This window comes from Zea mays, chromosome 1 (genome assembly GCF_902167145.1).
Source record: "Zea mays cultivar B73 chromosome 1, Zm-B73-REFERENCE-NAM-5.0, whole genome shotgun sequence".
Classification (NCBI taxonomy): Eukaryota; Viridiplantae; Streptophyta; class Magnoliopsida; order Poales; family Poaceae; genus Zea; species Zea mays.
The window spans coordinates 197,503,818-197,526,057 of record NC_050096.1 but is presented as its reverse complement, the minus strand read 5'-3'; the positions used below and the strand labels follow the sequence as shown (position 1 = coordinate 197,526,057).

General features: G+C 55.0%; 2 protein-coding genes across 2 annotated transcripts; both read left to right on the top strand.

The window, feature by feature from the left end:
- The first annotated feature begins 12,501 nt into the window (after positions 1–12,501).
- LOC103642794 (ubiquitin carboxyl-terminal hydrolase 2) lies at positions 12,502–18,643 on the top strand. The gene is made up of 6 exons (XM_008665975.3): positions 12,502–12,623; positions 13,157–14,011; positions 14,381–15,217; positions 15,336–16,094; positions 16,672–17,263; positions 17,997–18,643. Exons 2-6 carry the CDS (start codon positions 13,165–13,167, stop codon positions 18,259–18,261), a joined length of 3,300 nt encoding a protein of 1,099 aa, XP_008664197.1. The 5' UTR covers positions 12,502–12,623; positions 13,157–13,164; the 3' UTR covers positions 18,262–18,643.
- A 2,252-nt stretch (positions 18,644–20,895) lies between these two features.
- Positions 20,896–22,115, top strand: LOC118476099 (arabinogalactan protein 1-like). Its single transcript, XM_035964213.1, has one exon. The coding sequence runs from the start codon at positions 21,220–21,222 to the stop codon at positions 21,970–21,972; it is 753 nt and encodes a 250-aa protein (XP_035820106.1). The 5' UTR covers positions 20,896–21,219; the 3' UTR covers positions 21,973–22,115.
- Positions 22,116–22,240: the final 125 nt, after the last annotated feature.

Sequence of the window (22,240 nt, the reverse complement as noted above, 5' to 3'; positions counted from 1 at the left end):
AGGAGTTTTGGGGGTACCCCTAATTATGGTCCCCGACAGTAGCCCCCGAGCCTCAAAGGGAGTGTTGGTACTCGCTTGGAGGCTTTGTCGCACTTTTTTGCAAGGAGACTGGCCTTTCTCGGTTACATTTTGTTCCGGTGGGTGCGCGCGAGCGCACCCGCCGGGTGTAGCCCCCGAGGCCTCAGAGGAGTTGTTTGACTCCTCCGAGGTCTTAATGCCTTTCGTGACGCCTCGGCCGGTCTGGTTGTTCCCTCATGCGATCTGATCGTAGCCCGGGTGCATGGTCAGGTTCCGAGTTCTCGGGCTGGTATGTTTTTGCTGTCAATGGTTTGGCCGAAGCCGGGTTTGCGAGAGCAGCCCCTGAGCCTCTGCACAGAGCGAGAGGACGGTCAAGGACTGACTCGGCTTTTATCGTACGCCCCTTTGTCGCCTTTCCGTAAGGAGGAGGGGGGAAAGTGCCATGTTGCCCTCGGAGGGCGCCGAACATGGTGTCTCCAGTGAGTTGCTAACGGGTGATCCGAGTGGACGCCCGTGCCCCGTTCGATAAGGGTTGGCTAGTGGCCCAGAGGCGCGCTCCAAAAGTACCTGCAGGTGATTTGCCAGACCCGGTCCCGTTTGATAGGGTCCGAGGGCTCGATGCCTCCCTCTGATGGGATTCCGTTATAGAATCGCTCCTGCTGGTCTCGGAAATGTCCTAGGGTACCTCGGGAGCGTAGCCCGAGCCTCGATCATGTATCGAACGTACCCAGAGTCATCCCTCGCTCTGCGTGTTCTGGGGCGACTGTCGAACCCTTCGAGGGCTAGTCTTCGAACCCCTGATCAGTAGTGGGCGCGGAGCCCGAGTGCTCTGAGGCGGCTGTCGAACCCTTCTGAGGAGCCACCCTTCGAACCTCTTATCAGTAGTGATCCTGAAGCCAGAGTGCTCTGGGGCGTCTATCGAACCCTTCTGAGGGACCTGCCTTCGAACCCCTGATTAGTAGGAGGGCTCGGGGCCTGCTTCCTTCGCGGAGAAGGATCCCTTTCAGAGTATCCCCTTTCCCGGTCCCTGTAGCAAGAGAGAGAAAGGGGAAGAGGAAAAGGATACGAAATTAAACGATGTGGCATACCTTTTTTGACGTGGTCATCATGGCGGAGGTGAAGCGTCGCCCGCTTCGGCTGCCAAAGGTGTCGCCTGCCCTGCCGTGGAGTTAATGCGACGGGACGGGTGGTTCGCAGGGCAGCCGTTGTGCGTGCGCGAGTCGTTCGAGGGACGGAACACGGGCGTGTCGTCTTCACGCCGTGGGAGAGGGCTCCCCTGCTGCTCCAGGAGGGGACGTGAGCATGCAGACGATTTGACTGCTGCTTTCGCCCGCCTGCTGCCACCATTACTGCCAGCCCACTTTTGGCCATATCGACCATCGCGCCTTCTCCCGCAGCTGACTGACTCGTGACCGATGCGCTTGGTTAGCACTGTTGGGCCATGCGCAGGGTTGCCTCGAGTCGCGGCACCAGTTCCGCAGTCGAGAAGGCGCGGCATTGGCGTAAGTGGCGGTGTAGTTTTTCGCACGTAGTAACCGGCGCGCCAGTTACATGACGTGTGGGCCTGGGCCTCCATGCTGGATGCGTCGAAGTCGAAAGGGTGCGTCTCCGTGGTGCAGTTGCATGCCACCTGCATGGCGGTCCGCCCTTTCACCCGCTGGTTCAGGCGAAGATGGAGGAGTGCTTGTAACCGCTGGGCGGTTACACGCTCCGCGCGCGACGGTTTGGCTTCCTCTGTCCCGGGCCAGCTTGCATGACGTGTGGGACCCAGCCATCGTGTCGTAGGGGGAGGACCCTGGAGCGCGTTGGTCAAGACTTAGTCCGTGACGCCTGAGGACGCGAGTGGGGAGAGTCGCCTTTAAAAAGGGATCGACCCTCTGGGTGGTAGCCACGCCTTCACACTCCCTTCATGCATTGCACCCTTCCACCTTCCGAGCCCCCGGATGGGGAGCGCCCGCGTTGCTTTCGTCTTGCTGCTGTTGGAGGAGCGCAACTTCGTGGAGGTTGGCACCTTTCAGCCATTGCTCGGCTTCAAGGATTTTCATTAGGCAGCCCGGCTGCATTCCCTCACCAATGGTCACGTAGGATGGTGACCATCGGATTGATGGTGGGGAGAAGCAAGCCAGGCTGCGGCCTCTGCCCCGCCCTCAGCTTCAAGGATCTTCATCATCCTTGCTGGGGCGGGGAGCGAGGCGAGGCGGGGCCTGCCTTCGCGTGGGCTGGCGTCCCTCTTCTTCCTCTGGCATCTAGGGGTGGAAACCATCCTCCAGCTCTGCGGAGGAGGCGTCCTCCAGCCATGCGGGGGAAGGCGAATTGCTGCTGCCCGGCCAGGGTGCAGCATTCCGTCCTCTGCCCGGGCGACTGTGGCCGGCCGCACTGGAGGGTCTCACAACACGTCGTACGCCGCGAGGGCGGTACTCGTGTTCTGGGATGGTCCCATTCTCGTTTTCGTGGCGAGGACGGGAGTGAGGACCTGCCGGTGCGCTTTGGGGCGACCGCCGCTCGTTGGTGCGGTGTCGGCGGGCAGGTGGATGTCGCCGTCGGTGTTGAGGTGGTGGCAGCCGGAGAAGGTTTCTCCGCCGACAAGATCGTCGGTGTCACCTGTGCTCCGAGCCTCTGGCTCTTTGGCTTTAATGTCTGGTTCTCGTCCTCCACGAGGGGACGCGAATGAGAGCCTTCCAGCGGTAGCGTCCGCCCTGGGACCATCGCTGCTGCTGCAGAGGTCGCCGGCAAGTCACCCGGAGTTTGTCGTCCCGCAGGCCCTCCGATGTGGGGGTTGTTCGTACCCGCGGGAGTGGAACCAGAGTTCCGTTTGTAATGGCACCTTGAGTGCCGGTGTCTGTTCATTGTGGCTGTCGAGGCCTGAACATCTAGGTATTTGAGTGCAATATCGTGTTTCTTCCTCGTTTCGAGCGCCAGGACTCGCCTGTCGGCTAGCTGAACCGCTTAACCAAGTGTGAGTTGCCCTGTGCGGAAGGTGACGAGTGAGGTATCCGTATCTCGGAGGCATAGGAGTCCCTCGGCTTAGTCAGCCTTGCCACCCAAGGCTTCTCTTGCTCAGTTAAAGAAACCCTCGACCGCTCTGCGATGAACCGGAGCCGGAGGCAGCTGTGTCAGCGTGGACAGAGGCGGAGTCGGCTCGAGAAGAAACTTCGTCGACCCAGGAGCAGGTGACTTCCCAGGCCGAGGAGGCGTAGCAGCGGCGGCTGGAACCTGGCCAGGTCGTCCACTGGCGGGACCAACCCCGGGGTCGGGCTACTGAGGCCATGAGCCAGGCTGATGTCCTCGGGGGACAGCTGGCTGCGGCTATGGAGCGGCCAGCCGGGCCGTCTACTCGGGCCGGGTTCGTGGAGGAGACCCTAGCGGCGATGGCCCAGGCGCGGTGCTGACATCTTCCTTCGAGGTGGAGATCCTCTGCCCGTGTCGCCATCCGAGGCCGGGCCAGATTCCGCCGAAGGTGGAGACGACGCCGAGGGTGCTGCTGCTCCCCCTGTTGATGTCTGAACCTGCAGGAACAGTTTGTCTGTAGTACGCATATGTTTTTTGCGGCCGCCGAGGCCCAAACATATCATTGTCGTGTTATAAAGTTGTGTTTCTTTTCCTCTTGTTTCGAGTATCAAGACTTGTTTGTCGGTAGCAGAATCGCTTATCCGAGCGAGAGTTACTTATCGCGGAAGGTGATGAGTGAGGTATCCGTATCCCGGAGGCGTAGGAGTCCCTCGGCTCGGTCGGCCTCGCTGCTTACGTGTACTCTTACTCGTCCGCAGGATTCTGTTATCGATATAGTCGAGAAGGCACGAAAAATCATTTTGGCATAAAAGTTTTCGAGCGTTAAGACTTGTTCGGTCAGCAGAATCGCTTATCCGAGCGTGAGTTACTTATCGCAGAAGGTGATGAGTGAGGTATCCGTATCCTAGAGGCGTAGGAGTCCCTCGGCTCGGTCGGCCTTGCCGCTTACGTGTACTCCGTCGTTTTCAGGATCCCACTATCGAAGTAGTCGAAAAGCGCGAAAGATGTTCTAGCAGAAAGGCTTTTTCCGAGGAAATTTTTGACGCAGAGGGGGTTCCCCCCTTCTAGCCCCCGAGGGAGGGTCGGGCTTTGCCGAGGCAAGGCTGGCCCTTCATTGATGGTTAGACTCTATTTGTGTATGTAAAGAGAACGAGGTAAATGAACAACTTGAAAACATCTTAAGGGTAAAAGTGACATAGCTGTCGGATGTTCCAAGCGTTGCTGTAGACCTCACCCTGACTGTTGGCCAGCTTGTATGTTCCGTGCTTCAAAATCTTGGCGATGATGAACGGCCCTTCCCAGGGAGGAGTGAGCTTGTGGCGCCCTCGGGCATCTTGTCGTAGCCGAAGTACCAAGTCCCCCACCTGGGGGTCTCGGGACCGAACCCCTCGGGCGTGGAAGCGTCGCAGAGACTGCTGATACCGTGTCGAGTGTAGTAAGGCCATGTCTCGAGCCCCTTCCAGTTGGTCCAGTGAGTCCTCTCAGCTGGTCTGGTTGCTTCGGTCGTCGTACGCCCTTGTCCTCGGGGAACCGTATTCTAAGTCTGTGGGCAAGATAGCCTCGGCCCCACAGACTAGAAAAAACGGCGTGAAGCCCGTGGCTCGGCTTGGCGTCGTCCTCAGACTCCAGACCACCGAGGGGAGTTCCTTCATCCATCGCTTGTCGAACTTGTTGAGGTCGTTGTAGATCCTCAGCTTAAGTCCCTGCAGAATCATGCCGTTGGCACGCTCTACCTGCCCATTTGTCATGGGGTGAGCTACGGCGGCTCAGTCCACCCGGATGTGGTGATCCTCGCAGAAGTCCAGGAACTTCCTACCAGTGAACTGGGTGTCGTTGTCGGTGATGATGGAGTTCGGGACCCCAAAGCGATAGATGATGTTGGTGAAGAACGCCACCGCCTGTTCGGACCTGATGCTGTTTAGGGGTCGGACCTCAATCCACTTGGAGAATTTGTCGATAGCGACCAGCAGGTGCGTGAAGCCCCCGAGTGCCTTCTGCAAGGGACCAACGAGGTCCAGACCCCACACAGCAAACGGTCAGGTGATGGGTATTGTTTTGCAGGGCCTGAGCGGGCAGGTGTGTCTGCCTTGCGTAGAATTGACACCCTTGGCAGGTGCGTACAATCCTAGTGGCGTCGGCAACCGCGGTTGGCCAGTAGAAACCTTGTCGGAAGGCGTTTCCAACGAGGTCTCGAGGTGCTGCGTGGTGACCACAAGCCCCCGAGTGTATTTCTTGCAATAGCTCCTGACCTTCGACAATGGATATGCATCGTTGGAGGATGTCTGAGGGGCTGCGGTGGTAGAGCTCCTTTTCGTCACCCAGCAAGACGAATGACTTGGCGCGCAGCGCCAGTCGCCGAGCTTCGGCTCTATCGAGGGGTAGCTCTCCTCGGTGGAGATATTGCAGGTACGGGGTCTGCCAATTTTGATTAGGCGTGACCCCATTCCGCTCTTCCTCGACGCGCAGTGCCTCACCCTCTGCGGCCGAGGGTGCCTCGGGCTGGGCTGAGGCCTCCCCGGGCTCGGGTGTGTCGTCGGTCTTGATGGAGGGTTGATGTAGGTCTCGGGAGAAGACGTCTGGGGAACCGTTGTCCGTCCTGAGGCTATTTTAGCCAGCTCATCCGCAGTCTCGTTGTACCGTCGAGCGACGTGGTTGAGCTCGAGCCTGTAGAACTTGTCTTCTAGGCGCCGAACCTCGTCGTAGTAGGCCTCCATCTTCGGGTCGCGGCAGTGGGAGTTCTTTATGACTTGGTCGATGACAAGCTGCGAGTCGCCACGAGCGTCGAGGCACCGAACCCCTAGCTCGATGGCGATGCGCAACCCGTTAACCAGAGCCTCGTACTCGGCCACGTTGTTTGACGTTGAGAAATGGAGGCGCAGCACGTAGCGGAGGTGCTTCCCGAGGGGTGAGATGAAGAGCAGGCCTGCACCCGCTCCTGATTTCATCAGCGACCCGTCGAAATACATGGTCCAGAGTTCCGGTTGGATCGGAGCTGCTGGAAGCTGGGTGTCGACCCATTCAGCCACAAAGTCCGCCAAGACTTGGGACTTGATGGCCTTCCGAGGAGCGAACGAGATTGTCTCACCCATGATCTCCACCGCCCATTTTGCAATCCTACCCGAGGCCTCTCGGCACTAGATGATCTCCCCCTGGGGGAAGGATGACACCACAGTCACCGGATGAGACTCGAAGTAGTGTCGCAACTTTCGCCGCGTCACAATTACCGCGTACAGTAGCTTCTGAATTTGCGGGTAGCGGATTTTGGTCTCGGATAGTACTTCACTGATGAAGTAGACCGGCCTCTGGACGAGCAATGCATACCCTTCTTCTCGTCTTTCGACCATGATCGCGGTGCTGACCACCTGAGTGGTTGCGACTACGTAGATCAAGAGGGCTTCTCCCGCAGCGGGGGGCACTAGGATGGGCGCGCTTGTAAGGAGCGCCTTTAAGTTCTCGAGGGCTTCCTCGGCCTCGGGGGTCCAAGTGAAGCGCTTGGTCTTCCTTAAGAGGCGGTACAGGGATAGGCCTCTTTCACCGAGGCGCGAGATAAAGCGGCTCAGAGTCGCATGGCATCCCATGACCCTCTGTACTCCTTTCAAGTCCTTGATAGGCCCCATGTTGGTGATGGCCGCGATTTTCTCTGAGTTGGCCTCGATGCCCCGCTCGGAGACGATGAACCCCAGGAGCATGCCTCAGGGGACTCTGAAGACACTTGAATGTCGTTTCAAGGTCAGAGAGGAGGTCGGAGGCTTTCCTCGTCTTGACTATGATGCCATCGACGTAAGCCTCGACCGTTCGGCCAATGTGCTCTCCGAACACATGGTTCATGCACCTTTGGTATGTCGCGCCTGCATTCCTTAAACCGAATGGCATAGTAATATAGCAGTACATGCCAAAAGGTGTGATGAAAGAGGTCGCGAGCTGGTCGGACTCTTTCATCCTGATTTGGTGATACCCTGAGTAGGCATCGAGGAATGACAGGGTTTCACACCCAGCAGTGGAATCCACGATTTGATCGATGCGAGGCAGAGGGTAGGGAACCTTCGGACATGCTTTGTTTAGACCAGTGTAGTCTACACACATCCTCCATTTCCCACCTTTCTTTTTCACAAGCACAGGGTTGGCTAGCCTTTCAGGATGGAATACCTCTTTGATGAACCCTGCAGCCATCAGCTTGTGGATCTCCTCGCCTATGGCTCTGCGCTTTTCTTCGTCGAATCGGTGCAGAGGCTGCTTCACGGGTCGGGCTCCAGCTTGGATGTCCAGCGAGTGCTCGGCGACATCCCTTGGTATGCCAGGCATGTCCGAGGGACTCCACGCAAAAACCTCGACGTTCGCGCGGAGAAAGTCGATGAGCACTGCTTCCTATTTGGGGTCGAGCTCGGAGCCGATCCGGACTTGCTTGGAGGCGTCGTTGCTGGGGTCGAGAGGGACGGACTTAACCGCCTCTGCTGGCTCGAAGTTGCTGGCGTGGCGCTTCGCATCTGGCACCTCCTTGGAGAGGCTCTCCAGGTCGGCGATGAGGGCCTCAGCGTACTCCACGCACTCCACGTCGCATTCGTACGCGTGTCGGTACGTGGATCCGATAGTGATGACCCTGTTGGGGCCCGACATCTTGAACTTGAGGTAGGTGTAGTTGGGGACGACCATGAACTTGGCATAGCATGGTCTCCCCAGCACTGCGTGGTAGGTTCCTCGGAACCCGACCACCTCGAACGTGAGGGTTTCCTTTCGAAAGTTGGAGGGAGTCCCAAAGCAGACGGGCAGATCGAGTTGCCCAAGGGGTTGGACGCGCTTCCCGAGGATGATCCCGTGAAAGGGCGCTGTATCGGCCCGGATCGTGGATAGATCAATCTGCAAGAGCCCGAGGGTCTCGGCGTAGATAATGTTGAGGCTGCTGCCTCCGTCCATGAGGACCTTAGTAAGCCTGACGTTGCCGATGACGGGATCGACAACGAGCGAGTACTTCCCTGGGCTCGGCACGCGGTCGGGGTGGTCGCCTTGGTCGAAGGTGATGGGCTTGTCGGACCAGTCTAGGTAGACTGGCGCCGCCACCTTCATCGAGCAGACCTCCCGGCGCTCCTGCTTGCGGTGCCGAGCCGAGGCGTTCGCCACTTGCCCTCCGTAGATCATGAAGCAGTCGTGGACCTCGGGGAACTCCTCTGCTTTGTTGCCCTCCTTCTTGTCGTTGTCATGGCCTTTTCCACCTTCCGCCGGGGGCCCGGCCCTATGGAAGTAGCGCCGAAGCATGACGCACTCCTCAAGGGTGTGCTTGACGGGACCCTGATGGTAGGGACACGACTCCTTGAGCATCTTGTCGAACAGGTTGGCCCCTCTGGGAGGCTTTCGAAGGTTCCTGTGCTCGGCGGCGGCGACAAGATCTGCGTCGGCGGCGTCGCGTTTCGCTTGCGACTTCTTCTTGCCCTTCTTCTTCGTGTCGCGCTGAGCGGACACCTCGGGGACGTCTTCCTGCTAGCGTCCCTGAGGCGGCTTGTCCTTCTGGAAGATGGCCTCGACCGCCTCCTGACCAGAGGCGAACTTGGTGGCGATGTCCATCAGCTCGCTCGCCCTGGTGGGAGTCTTGCGACCCAGCTTGCTCACCAGGTCACGACAAATGGTGCCGGCGAGGAACGCGCCGATGACATCTGAGTCAGTGATGTTGGGCAGCTCGGTGCACTGCTTCGAAAATCATCGGATGTAGTCCCGCAGGGATTCTCCTGGCTGCTGGCGGCAGCTTCGGAGATCCCAGGAGTTCCCAGGGCGCACATATGTGCCCTGGAAGTTTCCGGCGAAGGCTTTGACCAGGTTGTCCCAGTTGGAGATCTGTGCAGGAGGCAGATGCTCCAGCCAGGCTCGGGCGGCGTCGGAGAGGAACATGGGGAGGTTGCGGATGATGAGGTTGTCATCGTCCGTTCCACCCAGCTGGCAGGCCAGCCGGTAGTCCGCGAGCCATAGTTCTGGCCTTGTTTCCCCCGAGTACTTAGTGATGGTAGTCGGGGCTCGGAACCGGGTCGGGAACGGCGCCCGTCGTATGGCCCGACTGAAAGCTTGCGAACCGGGTGGTTCAGGCGAGGGGCTCCGATCCTCCCCGCTGTCGTAGCGTCCCCCACGCCTGGGGTGGTAGCCTCGGCGCACCTTCTCGTCGAGGTGGGCTCGACGGTCGCGACGGTGGTGCTCGTTGCCGAGGCGACCCGGGGCTGCAGGCGTTGCGTCCCGTGCGCGCCCGTTGTGAACCGAGGCTTCCCGCATGAATCAGGAAGTCGCGGCGCGATGCTCCGGGGGGTACCCTTGCCTTCGGGAGGCAGAGCTTTCGGCCCGTCAGACCGTGGCATCCTCCAGGAGGTTCTTGAGTTCTCCCTGGATACGCCGCCCCTCGGTGGTGGATGGCTCCGGCATCGCTCGGAGTAGTATTGCTGCTGCAGCCAAGTTCTGGCTGACCCCACTGGAAGTCGGGGGCGGCCTTGCCCTGGCATCGTCAGTGATGCGGTGCTGGACGTCCTGGGCCAGATGACGCGCTTCTCCGGCTAGTTCTCGGCTTGCCCACTCCTGCCCGATGTTTTACCGGAGCTGCACAAGTTGTCCTGCTTCCTCGTCGAGCTTGGCCTGCATCTCGCGGATTTGCTCGAGCTGTGTGTCCTGACCCCCCGCAGGGACTGGGACCACAGCTAGCTCCCGAAGGATGTCAATGCGAGGCGCATGCCTAGGGGGATCGTCGTCCTCTGGCATACCAAGGTGGTTGCCTTCGTCGAGACCCCTAGATCGACGTGGAAACATTCGCGACTCAGGCCACAGTCCTCGTCGTCAAGGTTGTGGCCACCATCGGAGTAATCGGAGAGGCAGTAGTCACATGCGGTCATGAAGTCTCGCATGGCACTAGGATTACCGAGCCAGAGAAATCCCAACCAGAGTCGGGCTCGTCGTCTTCCTCGGAGCCCGGGGGCCCGTAGGTCGAGACGGCCGTCAGTCGGTCCCAGGTTGACCACATATGGTACCCCGGAAGGTTAGGGTATGCCTTTATGAAAGCGTCCACCGAAGCGGGGTCGCTTGGTGGGTCGAAGCTGAATCTAAAAGGCACTGGGTGGGAAACGGACGGTACCTCTTGATCGACGGATGGTGACGAAGTCGCGTCGGGGACGGACTGCACCGTTATCTCAGGTACGAGGCTAACGCCCAGCAAGACCTTCGCGAGCGTGCTGGCGTCATCCGTCCGCTTGGGGTTGGCGTGTTGCGGGGAAACGACACTCGTCTTCGTCTCAGACGCGAGGTCAATGCCCGACGTGTCCCCCGCTGGGGCGCCGGCGTCGTCGACTCGCTCGACAGCCAATGAGGTGCCGCCTCCTGCTTGGCCATGGTTGCCCCACCTCCTCCTCCTGCGGCAGGGAAGGTGACGGGATAGACTCGGATGCTACTCTTCTGCCATGGGGGGAAGACGTCGTCGATTCCGCCGCCGTCGGGCGGGCTGACGACCGTCGTTGTCGTTGTCGCGCAACGGAGAAAGGAGTACCATGTCGTAGCTGACGTCGAGGGACATGAACTCGAGACTCCCGAGACGGAGCAGCGTCCCGGGCTGAAGAGGTTGCTGGAGACTACCCATCTGGAGCTTGACGGGAAGCTGTTCGTCAACATGCAGCAGTCCCCTACTTGGCGTGCCAACTGTCGGCGTTTCGACCTCGGGGGGTCCCTGGACCGACGAGTAAATTGTCGCTGCGTGCCCCGGCCCAGATGGGTCGGCGCGAGACGGGACACAAAGAGGGGGAAAACCGCGGTTTCGTGTTGTCCTGCGCCCAGGGTGGATGCGCTTGCAGTAGGGGGTTACAAGCGTTCGCGAGGGAGAGGGAGAGAGCCTGTCCGCCAGCCCGTCCTCCCACGCGGCCACCTCCTCGTACGAGGGCCTTGGACCTTCCTTTTATAGATGTAAGGAGAGGGTCCAGGTGTACAATGGGGGGTGTAGCAATATGCTAACGTGTCCGGTAGAGAGGAGCCAGAGCCCTATGTACATGCCGACGTGGCTGTCGGAGAGGTGTTAGTGCCTTGTGCATGTGATGTCGTGGCCGTCGGAGGAGCGCTTGAGCCCTGTAGAAGCACAGCTGTCGGGACCTTGCTGACGTCTCCTTGCTTCTGTAGGGGGCTGAGAATCGCCGTCGTCATGGGAGCACGCAGGGTGCCATCATTACTTGTTTACCGGGGCGAGCCAGATGGGACGCCGGTCTTGTTTCCCGTAGCCTGAGCTAGCTAGGGGTAGGGTAATGATGTACCCCACTGTAGCGTGGTCGGTCCGAGCCCAAGGTCGGGCGAGGCGGTGACTCCTCCGAGGTCGAGGTTGAGGCCGAGCCCTGGGGTCGGGTGAGGCGGAGACCGTCTTCCGAGGTCGAGGTTGAGGCCTCGCCCTGGGGTCGGGCATGGCGGAGACCGTCTTCCAAGGTCGAGGTTGAGGCTGAGCCTTGGGGTCGGGCGAGGCGGAGACCACCTTCCGAGGCCGAGGCGGGGGCCGAGCCCTGGGGTCGGGCGAGGCGGAGCTTCCTATGGCGCCTGAGGCTGGACTTGGCTGCTGTCAGCCTCACCCTGGCGGGTGGCACATCAGTCGGAGCAGGGCAGGCGGCGCTGTTTTCCTGTCAGGTCAGTCAGTGGAGGGGCGAAGTGACTGGGGTCACTTCGGCCCTGCCGACTGAGGAATGCGCGTCAGGATAAGGTCTCAGCGATCCTTGCATTGAATGCTCCTGCGATACGGTCGGTTGGCGAAGCGATCTGGCCAAGGTTGCTTCACTGCGAAGACTGCCCGAGCTGGGCCTCGGGCGAGTCGAAGGTGCGCCCGTTGCTTGAGGAGGCCCTCGGGCGAGGCGTGAATCCGCCTGGGTCTACTGTTCCTGCCCGAGGCTGGGCTCGGGCGAGACGAGATTGTGTCCCTTGAGTGGACGGAGCCTTGACCTGAATTGCGTCCATCAGGCTTCTGCAGCTTGTGCTGATGTTGATTACCAGCCGAGTTTAGGAGTCTTAGGGGTACCCCTAATTATGGTCCCCGACAGGTTATTTGTAAAAAGATGACGCAAGACGACCGTTGAAACTGGTGCTTTAAGTATAGTATAGATATCTTCCAAACATTTCATAATTTCTTTCTTTAAAAATATTTTAAATGTCACCGTTTTAACGTGAGCTAACCTCCTATGTCATAACCATGCAAATGAGGTTTTGGTAAAGAGTCAAATCCTTATGTTAGCATATTTCGAGATAAAATTTGCTAAATATATATAGTATATAAGGTTAAAATAGGTGATTATCGATGATATTATTTATAGAATAAAGTCCAAAATAAAAAATAAGATTGAGGACGGAGCATTCATGTGCTGGATGGAAGCTGCGTCCAAATGCGGTTGGGGCCATCACGGTCAGGGCAACGGGCAAGCCAGCACGGGTCATCCCCCGCCTCGTGGTCACGGCCCACGGCTTTCTCAATTAACCCGCCTATCTCCGCGGCCCACCATTTCTTGATCTCAAAACCAGCGCGGAATCATTTGCCGCCCTTCTCTCTCCAAACCCCTCCACCTCTCCCTCTCGGCCTCGCCGACGCCGACCCCGAACTCTGCTGCCCTCGTCTCCCGGTAAGCTTCCCCCCACGGCCTTCCTTCCTTCGTTCTCCGGTTCTGTTGTTCGTCGTTCGGTCTATTGGTGTTTTTCTGGTCCGGATCCCCGAATCCGTGGTCGCCGTTCTTGATCCCCGTCAGAATGGTTTCCGTTTCGCGCGTCTTCTCGACCAATTTCGTCGTTTCCCCTCCTCTGGTTCACCGGGTCTGAAATCTCCCGGTTCGATTCCATGGCCTGTTGATTCTTGATCCTCGCCCGAACGGACGGATGCGGCTTCGGTTGTTCTACTTCTTGGTCGAATTCCTTTTCTCTGGTTCTTCGCCCTTCTGCTATACTGGTTAATTGGTTTATCCCTGGGCCGTACGGTTACTGGCAGTGGTTATTGATCATCGCCCAAGTGCTCATTTTCCCGTCGTCTCTTCTCGATTCTCACATTTCACCGCTTTCTCAATTTGGCCTTCAATTATCGGCTCATTTTCTCATTTGCTGGGTGGTTTGGGGTTTAATGGATCCATTCACGCGACTCAAATTTGTTGGGGTTCTTGTGCAGGCTAGCGGATGAGGAAGACGCCCCCGATGGGGGAGGAGGCGGAGGGAAGCCCGCGGAAAAAAGCTCCCCGCCTGGACGACGCTGCTCGGACTACGGCTCCTGTGGCGTCGGCACCGAGTCCGACGCGGAAGACGCCGCCGGAGGGGGAGGAGACGGAGGGAAACCCGCGGAACAAATCTCCCCGCCCGGACGACGCTGCTCGGACTACGGTTCCTGTGGCGTCGGCACCGAGTCCGACGCGGAAGACGCCGCCGAATGGGGAGGAAGCGGAGGGAAGCCCGCGGAAGAAATCTCCCCGCCTGGACGACGCTGCTCGGACTACGGTTCCTGTGGCGTCGGCACCGAGTCCGACGCGGAAGACGCCGCCGAATGGGGAGGAGACGGGGGGAAGCCCGCGGAAGAAATCTCCGCGGCCCGCGGAGGCTCTGCCTGTGGCTATGGTTCCTGTGGAAGCGGCAGTGGGGGCCAGCGATGAGAAGCTGTGCAAGTGCAACCACGCCATCACTGACAGTGATATCTGGGAACTGGTTCATTCGCTAACGACCAAGGATGCGTGGATTTGCTGTGCTTGTCGGCGCAAAGACGAGAAGAGGGACCTCTTGATCTGCGTGGGATGCTACAGCCATCTCTGCTGTGGGGTTGGGTCAATTGCTTACCCGTTTGGGCACTCTCGATCACACGCCCTGAAGAAGAAGCACTGGTTTGCTGTTCTGTACAGTGATCCAGAAAGAGGATACTGCTTCAAGTGTAACGCTGAGGTGCCAATGCTGCGCAAATGTGGAGAAGACGGCAACGAGGGTGGTCTTGAACTGATCCGCGATATTGTCAGTCAGTTGCCGGATCAACCATCTGTTGGTAAGCTTTCCTCTGACATGGCTTTGCTTCTTGAATCCCCGTGTCATTCTTGAACTCACGCTCCAGGGCTGGGTATGCCATGATGCCAACTTTACTCTTCCGTCACGTCCTAGGTCTATTTCTATTTCCAGTTTGTGGGTCTAGATGGTCTCTGGGAAAACGCCCTGTTGGAATATTTTATTATCAAATTTATTTTAGTGAGTTAGCTAAATCACTAAATTTGGTTAGTATTTTTTAACTAATCTCTTAGAGATGCCATATGATAAAATATCATATGTTTAATTTAATATTAATTTATTTTTTATGGTTATTTTGTTTTGGGATGGTCCATCGTACTGATGTTTTTCCTTCTATGGCTCTTTGGCCCAGATTTTCCTTCGCCCGGGAACACGCCACCGAAGGGGAAGGAGACGGAGCGGCTGGACGACGCGGCTCGGACTACGGTTCCTGTGGCGTCGGCACCGAGACCAACGGTGCAGACGCCGCCGAAGGGGGAGGAGGCGGGCTTCCGGAACAAAGCTCCGCGGCTGGACGACGCGGCTCTGATTACCGTTCCTGTGGCGTCGGCACCGACACTGACGGGGAAGACGCCGCCGAAGGGGGAGGAGGCACAGGGAAGCCCGCGGAACAAAGCTTCGCGGCTGGACGACGCGGCTCTGGCTACACCGAGACCGACGGGGACGGCGCCGCCGAAGGGGGAGGAGGCGGAGGGAAGCCCGCGGAACAAATCTCCGCTGCTGCAGGACAAACGGCCCTCGGAGGCTCTGCCTGTGGCTAAGGTTGAGTCCACCGATGAGAAGCGGTGCAAGTGCAATCACGTCATCGATGTTCTTGATATCCATGGATTGGTTGGATCGCTAACGACCAAGGACGCATGGATTTGCTGTGATTGTCGGAGCGAAGACGAGAAGTTGATCTTCAAAGCCAGGCCCGAGAAGAGCGACCTCTTGATCTGCGTGAGATGCTACCGCCATCTCTGCTGCGGGGTTGGGTCAATTGCTTACCCATTTGGGCACTCTCGAGCACACGCCCTGAAGAAGGAGCACTGGTTTGCTGTTCTGTACAGTGATCCAGAAAGACGATACTGCTTCAAGTGTAACGCTGAGGTGCCAATGCCGGTCAAATCTGGAGAAGACGGCAACGAGGTTGATATTGAAGTGATCCGCGATATTGTCCGTCAGTTGCCGTCTCACCCGTCATCTGTTGGTAAGCTTTCCCCCGACATTGCTCTTTGTGGTCCCATGGCTTTGCTTCTTGAATCCCCGGTGTCATTCTTGACCTCACAGCAGGGTTTCATGTTTTCTGATGTTTTTCATCAATCCAGTCATAAGTCCAGTCATAAGTCAAACCGAGCCGGAGGTCATCAATCCAGGAGAGGAGGAAGTAGCAGAAAGCGCCCCATCTGGGTTTGTTGTGGCTGTGGATCCTGCAGATAGATGGCCTTGCTATGAGTCCAAATCATCTGATGCGCAAGGCTATGCTATCAAAGGGATACCAAATCTCGGAAACACATGCTACCTGAGTGCAGTATTGCAGTGCCTGTTTGTGCTTGGTAAGCTGCGAGAAAGGATGTTAACACTGGATGGTCCAAAAAGTCTCATTACCGAGGTACTCGAGGAGCTTTTTTTGGAGGCAAGTGCTGCAGGAGGCGTCCTTAATCCGATTAAACTTTTGAATTGTTTAAATCTGCGTGATCCTTCGGGATTTCAAATTGGAACTATGGAAGACAGCCACGACTTGCTTACGGCCTTGCGCGCTATTTGGAATGAAAGCGACAAGAATAATAACAAGCAAAGTGATGCACCTACAATGATGGATTCGATTTTTAGGTTTGAGATGGCTCGGACACTGTCCTGCAAAAAATGTGGTCATTCGTCTGCTGCTGTTCGCTATCCTTTCGAGGACCTGTTATTGGGTTTCCCATCAAAGGGGCATCCAACCAAAAGTGCTGCATTACCACAAACAAGTGAGAGTCCCGGATGGGCCGGATCTCGAAAGAGAGTGATTGCTCGTCAATTATTTCCAGAAGACGTGCAGGGAAGCGTGGATTCAGAGGTGTTTGATGTGGAAACCTTGGAAGTTGGTGAGTTTATGATTGATCATGCACTTATTAAAATGCCTTGACTGCAGATGTTGGAGGTACTCTAGAGTCCTCCTAGGTCATTCCACTTTTCAAGATCGAAATGAAAATGCTGGAACTACGGAACACTCTGAAATTGGAATTCTTATTGGTTATCTTGCTGAACATAAGAAAAACGTTTCATTTTTTGGAATATGTATCCTACACTTGTTAACTGGAGAAAATGGTTTGAGGGCCCTTTGCACATATGGACAGAAGAAAAAAAATCAGGAAAACCTTTGGGACGTATATACAAAAGTGAGCAGGAACTTTGAGAAGTGCTAACACAACAGTGTTGTTTGTAGTGTAGTAGATAAAACTACCACTAGAATAAATACCTTGAGACTTTGAGTCCTTGTCGCCATATAATAAATTGTTGCTCCACTTAATCATGTGCCTGGGATCCTCGAAAAGAAAGCTACTTCGAATTTGGAGGATAAAGATCCTAAAAAAATATGTAGAGGATGAGGATGCCAGTTGCTGGTTGCATGATGTTGATACTGCAGACAAAAATAAATAGTATATATGCTTGATTCTGCAGATTTTACTGAAGTGCAGCGTATCAGTCAAAGCAAGGATGCTGTACAGAGTCCTTTGCAGATTCAGGATGGGAAGCCTGTTGATTCAGAGACAGCAGATTCAATATTTATTGAAGACTTGATATTGCAGTTTTGTGATGATCATCAGATGCAATGGCGCTGTCCAAATTGTGCCAAGGATCATGAGGAGCCAAGTGCCAGTGAAAGTAAAAATGGTGAGCAGATGGTGGGAAGCGGCAAAGAAGACACAACAGTTGTTGGGGACCAGATTGAACAATCAGACAGGAAAGCAAGGCACAGTAAAGAATCTGAATGTCACGGAGGTAATCTTTCAGCTGCAAAACAGACTGAGCTGTTGGGAACCAACCAAACTGCAGATGACAGCAAACAACTTATGATGCATCCGGAGAACGTGAAGGAATCAGAGCAGAAAGATGATGGTGGAGATAATATTATGATTCATCGTTTTGCCACGCTTCCACCTGTATTAACTCTTCAGCTTAAGAGAACCAGCCACCACATAGTTGGGAGCAAAATAAGTGACCATGTGAGATTTATGGAGTACCTTGATGTAGAGCGATTCATGGACCCCAGGTACCGATTTAGTTCCTCATAGTAATACCTTGTACATCTATAACTTCTAACAAGTTTCTATTTTGTTATTTCATTCCTACTAGCTTTAACAATATATGACCTTCTCTAAACAAAGACTAAAGAACACATGGCATTGTTGGTCAATGATTTTTTTGCCCATACTAAAGTGTTCTTATTTGTGACCATTTGGGCCTTTGTGGCCATGTACTCATTAGATTTGTCTTTTTTAAATTAACTAGTACAATTTCGAAATAAGTGTGCTATATATTATAGTGCGTGAAAAATTATGCCATATTGATATAGTGTTAATTTTCTGGAAAATCAGTTAATTTCCTCATTTGCATGGAAAATCATATGATGCCCTAGCGAAAAGATCTCTAAGTGAGTTGGTTAGGTGGTCTGAGTAGAACAAATAAGATCCCGAGTTTGACTCTATGTAGGAGTTCTATGATCCTCATTTGCATCTAGGTGCATTTGAAATGCCTTTTTTTTCTCCTTTTGTTTTGAAAAAGGAAAGGTGTATGCCCTTCTTAATAATTCTAGGGCCTTCATTTATTGATTGATCACTTGAGAAGGGATCATGGGTGTTTATCTGATAGAGGATTATTTGTTGATGATGTTCGGTAATGAGGATATGTGACCAAGAAAGTCATGGCATTATTTGTACAAAGGTTGCATTAATTTATAACCGTACATTTAGCTTAATTCTGTTTCGTTTTTCTCCAATATTCAGCTGTGCCGACAAAGGTAGCACCCTCTTTCGTCTAGCTGCTGTTGTAGTGCACATTGGCATGGGATCCTTGAAGTCCGGACACTACATTGCGTACGTTAGAGCAAGAAAGCTTGGATGTCAGCAAGAGGAGGCCTCATGGTTTTGTGCAGACGACAGTCAGATCAGACGAGTCACTATTGAACAAGTTCTCAACAGTCAGGCCTATATTCTTTTCTATGAGAGGATGGAAGACCAGGACGTTTCTGGCATGACACGTCAGAACTGAAGAATGCAGTGATAGAACAAGCAGATGAGTGAGATAAGCAGACCTTCTCTCTCGACCGCAAGGATCTAGTCTAGTCAGTGTTCATAGTAAGACAGGCTCTTGACCAAGCTCATTTTTGTCGCTGGGCTTGAAACTTACTCTGTAACTTTGTACCAAATCGGAGGTTCTTTCTGATCTTGTCAACTCAGCTGATCTGGTCTTTCCGTTGCTTCGCATTTGAGGATGAAACTGTGAATAGAATAGTGGTGAGATCGGTGATACGGGCTTTGTAAAGTTTCTGTCGGATGATATTGTTACATGATAATGGTTTACACTGCCTCTTCATGTTTTGAGGTTTCCCTGAAATCGAAAAGAGCAGGTACGAGAGAATGTTACATCTAAACTAAGGTGACTTTGGTTCACGAAATGTAATGTAAATGATAACGATAATGATTCACACTCGAGTAATACTGGTAATAAGTTTGAATAAACCGATATCAATTTCTAGTATGGTATCTGATTATGGTTAAAATTAAATAAACATGATTTCACGTTGTCAGTTATTCATTATGTTTACGTTACCAAACTGCACATATTTAGCGGCATTTGGTTTGCGGGGACAATCAGATTCTGGCCGGCAGACATCACCGATTTTTCATCTTGGGTAACACATTGCAAGAGAGTATGCACGATTATGGAGCTCCGGCTAGATTTCTTTGGATGTGTATGGTGGAGATTCTCATAATCTGCTGTAAGCAAAAGGGACCTGCACTAGTATTTATTGCACCTGAAGAGATGCGAGCAGCCGAGCCGGTGTGTGTCTCTGTGTTAGAGATGGCAACGGGTACAAACCCGCTGGGTTTTGCCGTCCTAAACCCGTACCCGTGAAAAATATCTATGCCCATTAAAAAACCTGTATCCATGACGGGTTTGAGATTTTGCCCAAACCCGTACCCATCGGGTTAGCGGGTACCCATGAGTTACCCGCGGGTTTCATCTCCAATATACTTGTTCTTCTCATAATCAATAAGTATCGTATTGATTAATGATATCATGATCCAAAATCTATGTAATGAACAACGAGTTCATGATTTGATATAAAAATTATTAGTAGAGAGAATGAAATACAAATAATAAGTTGTATAATTAAGTGACCTTGCACTAAGTTATCCATCCACCACATATATAGCGCTAGTAAAAACTATAATAGCAAGCAAGCAACACTCTCACCGACTACTGATACATTCACCAATTGATAAAAATTATGAAGTAAATAAGGAATAACAAGTTTGTTGTTCGTTTATAAAATAAAATGACAATATGCACTATGTTTGGTCGGGTTTAAAAAACCCACGGGTTCACGGGTTTGGGTACTACAGGAACAAACCCATACCCATAAACCCGTCGGGTATAGATTTATATCCATTAACAAATTCATGGGTATGAAAATTGACCCAAACCCGTACCCTAATGGGGTAAAAACCCACCGGGTTTCGGGTACCCATTGCCATCTCTACTCTGTGTTATGTTTAGAGATGGCAACGGGTACAAACCCGCTGGGTTTTGTCGTCCCAAACCCGTACCCGTGAAAAATATCGATGCCCATTAAAAAACCCGTATCCATGACGGGTTTGAGATTTTGCCCAAACCCGTACCCATCGGGTTAGCGGGTACCCATGGGTTACCCGCGGGTTTCATCTCCAATATACTTGTTCTTCTCATAATCAATAAGTATCATAATGATTAATGATATCATGATCTAAAATCTATGTAATGAACAACGAGTTCATGATTTGATATAAAAATTATAAGTAGAGAGAATGAAATACAAATAATAAGTTGTATAATTAAGTGACCTTGCACTAAGTTATCCATCCACCACATATATAGCGCTATTAAAAACTATAATAGCAAGCAAGCAACACTCTCACCGACTACTGATACATTCACCAATTGATAAAAATTATGAAGTAAATAAGGAATAAAAAGTTTGTTGTTCGTTTATAAAATAAAATGACAATATGCACTATGTTTGGTCGGGTTTAAAAAACCTACAGGTTCACGGGTTTGGGTATTACAGGAACAAACCCGTACCCATAAACCCGTCGGGTATAGATTTATACCCATTAACAAACCCATGGGTATGAAAATTGACCCAAATTCGTACCCTAATGGGGTAAAAACCCACCGGGTTTCGGGTACCCATTGCCATCTCTAGTTATGTTGCGCAGTGTAGTCGCTGACGGGACTGGCAGGCAGTCCGCGGCGCTTGGAAGGTTCGGTTTCGGCCTGCAATAGCTCCACCAGCTGCAGTAAAGCTGGCACGCGGCCCAGTGTCTCGCACGGCCCAATAAACGGTTGCCATCTCCCAGGACCAGAGTCAGCCAAACAAACACAAGAGTCCTCCTCGTGAAGTCAACCGGCCCGGCCGAGAGCCCGCACACCTTTGCCATCAGCGCACGCCGTGCCAGCTACGGCGGACGGGCGGCTCTGCAGTCGGGCTCGGGCGCATAGCACACGGCACGGCACGGCACGGCATGACCGACAAACGGCATCCCATTTTACCGTGGCAGATCCTGCGCCTCTCCGCTGATGCAGCCCCCCCGCCCGGCAGCCTTTATTAGCCCCCCTCCTTCCATCTGCCGATCTGCGAGCGCTGCTGCAGATGCACTACAAAACCTTCCAAATTCCATCTGCAAAGCGCCGAGCCGCGCACCCAACCCGCCCGAACGGACGGAAAGCAGCCAGGCAGGCGTTGACACGCAGAAACCCCGCAAAACCCAGCCATTTCCTCCCTCCCTCCCTCCCGCACGCCAGACCAGATCCAGACGAAACGAGACGGAGCCCTCGCACGCCTCCCCAGGCGCGCCCTCACTTATTACTAGTCCACACAAGCGTGCCGGTGCTGGCCGCCGCATCGGTTCCCCCCTTCCAGCGTCTCTCGGTCTCGGGTCCGTGCGTCGGGGCGGGATAGGAAGGATGGAGGGGCGCGTGCTGCGGCGCAGCGTGACGCTGGCGGACCAGCTCGCCGCGGTTGCGCCGGCGCCGGCGCCGCTGCCGCCGCCCGGGGCCGCCGGGTCCTGCAACCTCCGCGACCTGCTGAAGCTCCGAGACGAGGACGACCTGGCGTCGGCCGGGCGCCGGGCCGCCGTCACGCTCGCCTCCGCCATGGCCGCCGAGAGGCAGGTCCAGGTCCCGGCGGCGTCCCCGTCCCCGTCCCCGTCGCCGTCGTCCCCCGCCGCCGCGACGCGCACCCTCCTCGACATAATCCGCGACGACCAGCCTCCCGCCGCCGGGGCCGGGGACCCGCTCGTCCGCCGCGCCGTGTCGCTACCACCCCCGACCACGGCCTCCCCGCCGGCGCCGGCGCCCGCCGCCGAGGCCGCCCCTCCCCCGTCTCCGCCCCCTGCGGCGGCGGATGAGCACGAGCAGGAGCAGGAGCAGGAGCAGAGGGTCTCCCTGATGGCGCTCCTGGAGCAGACGGACCGGCAGTGGAGCGCCGTCCCAGGCGCCGCGGCGCAGGCAGAAGAAGATGAGGACTCGGCGGCGGCTGCGGCGGGCAGGGGCGTGGTCGCCGGGTGCTGCTGCGTGTGCATGGCCCGGGCCAAGGGCGCCGCCTTCATCCCCTGCGGCCACACCTTCTGCCGCGGCTGCGCCCGCGAGCTCCTGGGCGGGCGCGGCCGCTGCCCGCTCTGCAACGCCGCCATCGTCGACGTGCTCGACATCTTCTGACCGGGGGGGGAGCCCGTGCCGTAGAGATAGATAGATCTCCCGAATCTCTCGGGCCCCTTTCCTCTTTCGCGTGCTCCCGCTGTGAAAAAAGATCACAACATGTTCGGCTTTGGAAAAAATCAACATTTCATTTCCATGGTGCACATTTTTCTCTTGCTGCAATTTCTTTCTTACTACTAGTTCTTGGAACACGATCTGTGGACGAAGACGATTAGACGAACGAACCGAGATCAGAGTCAAAAGTGAGCTACACGGCCGGTGGCCGGTT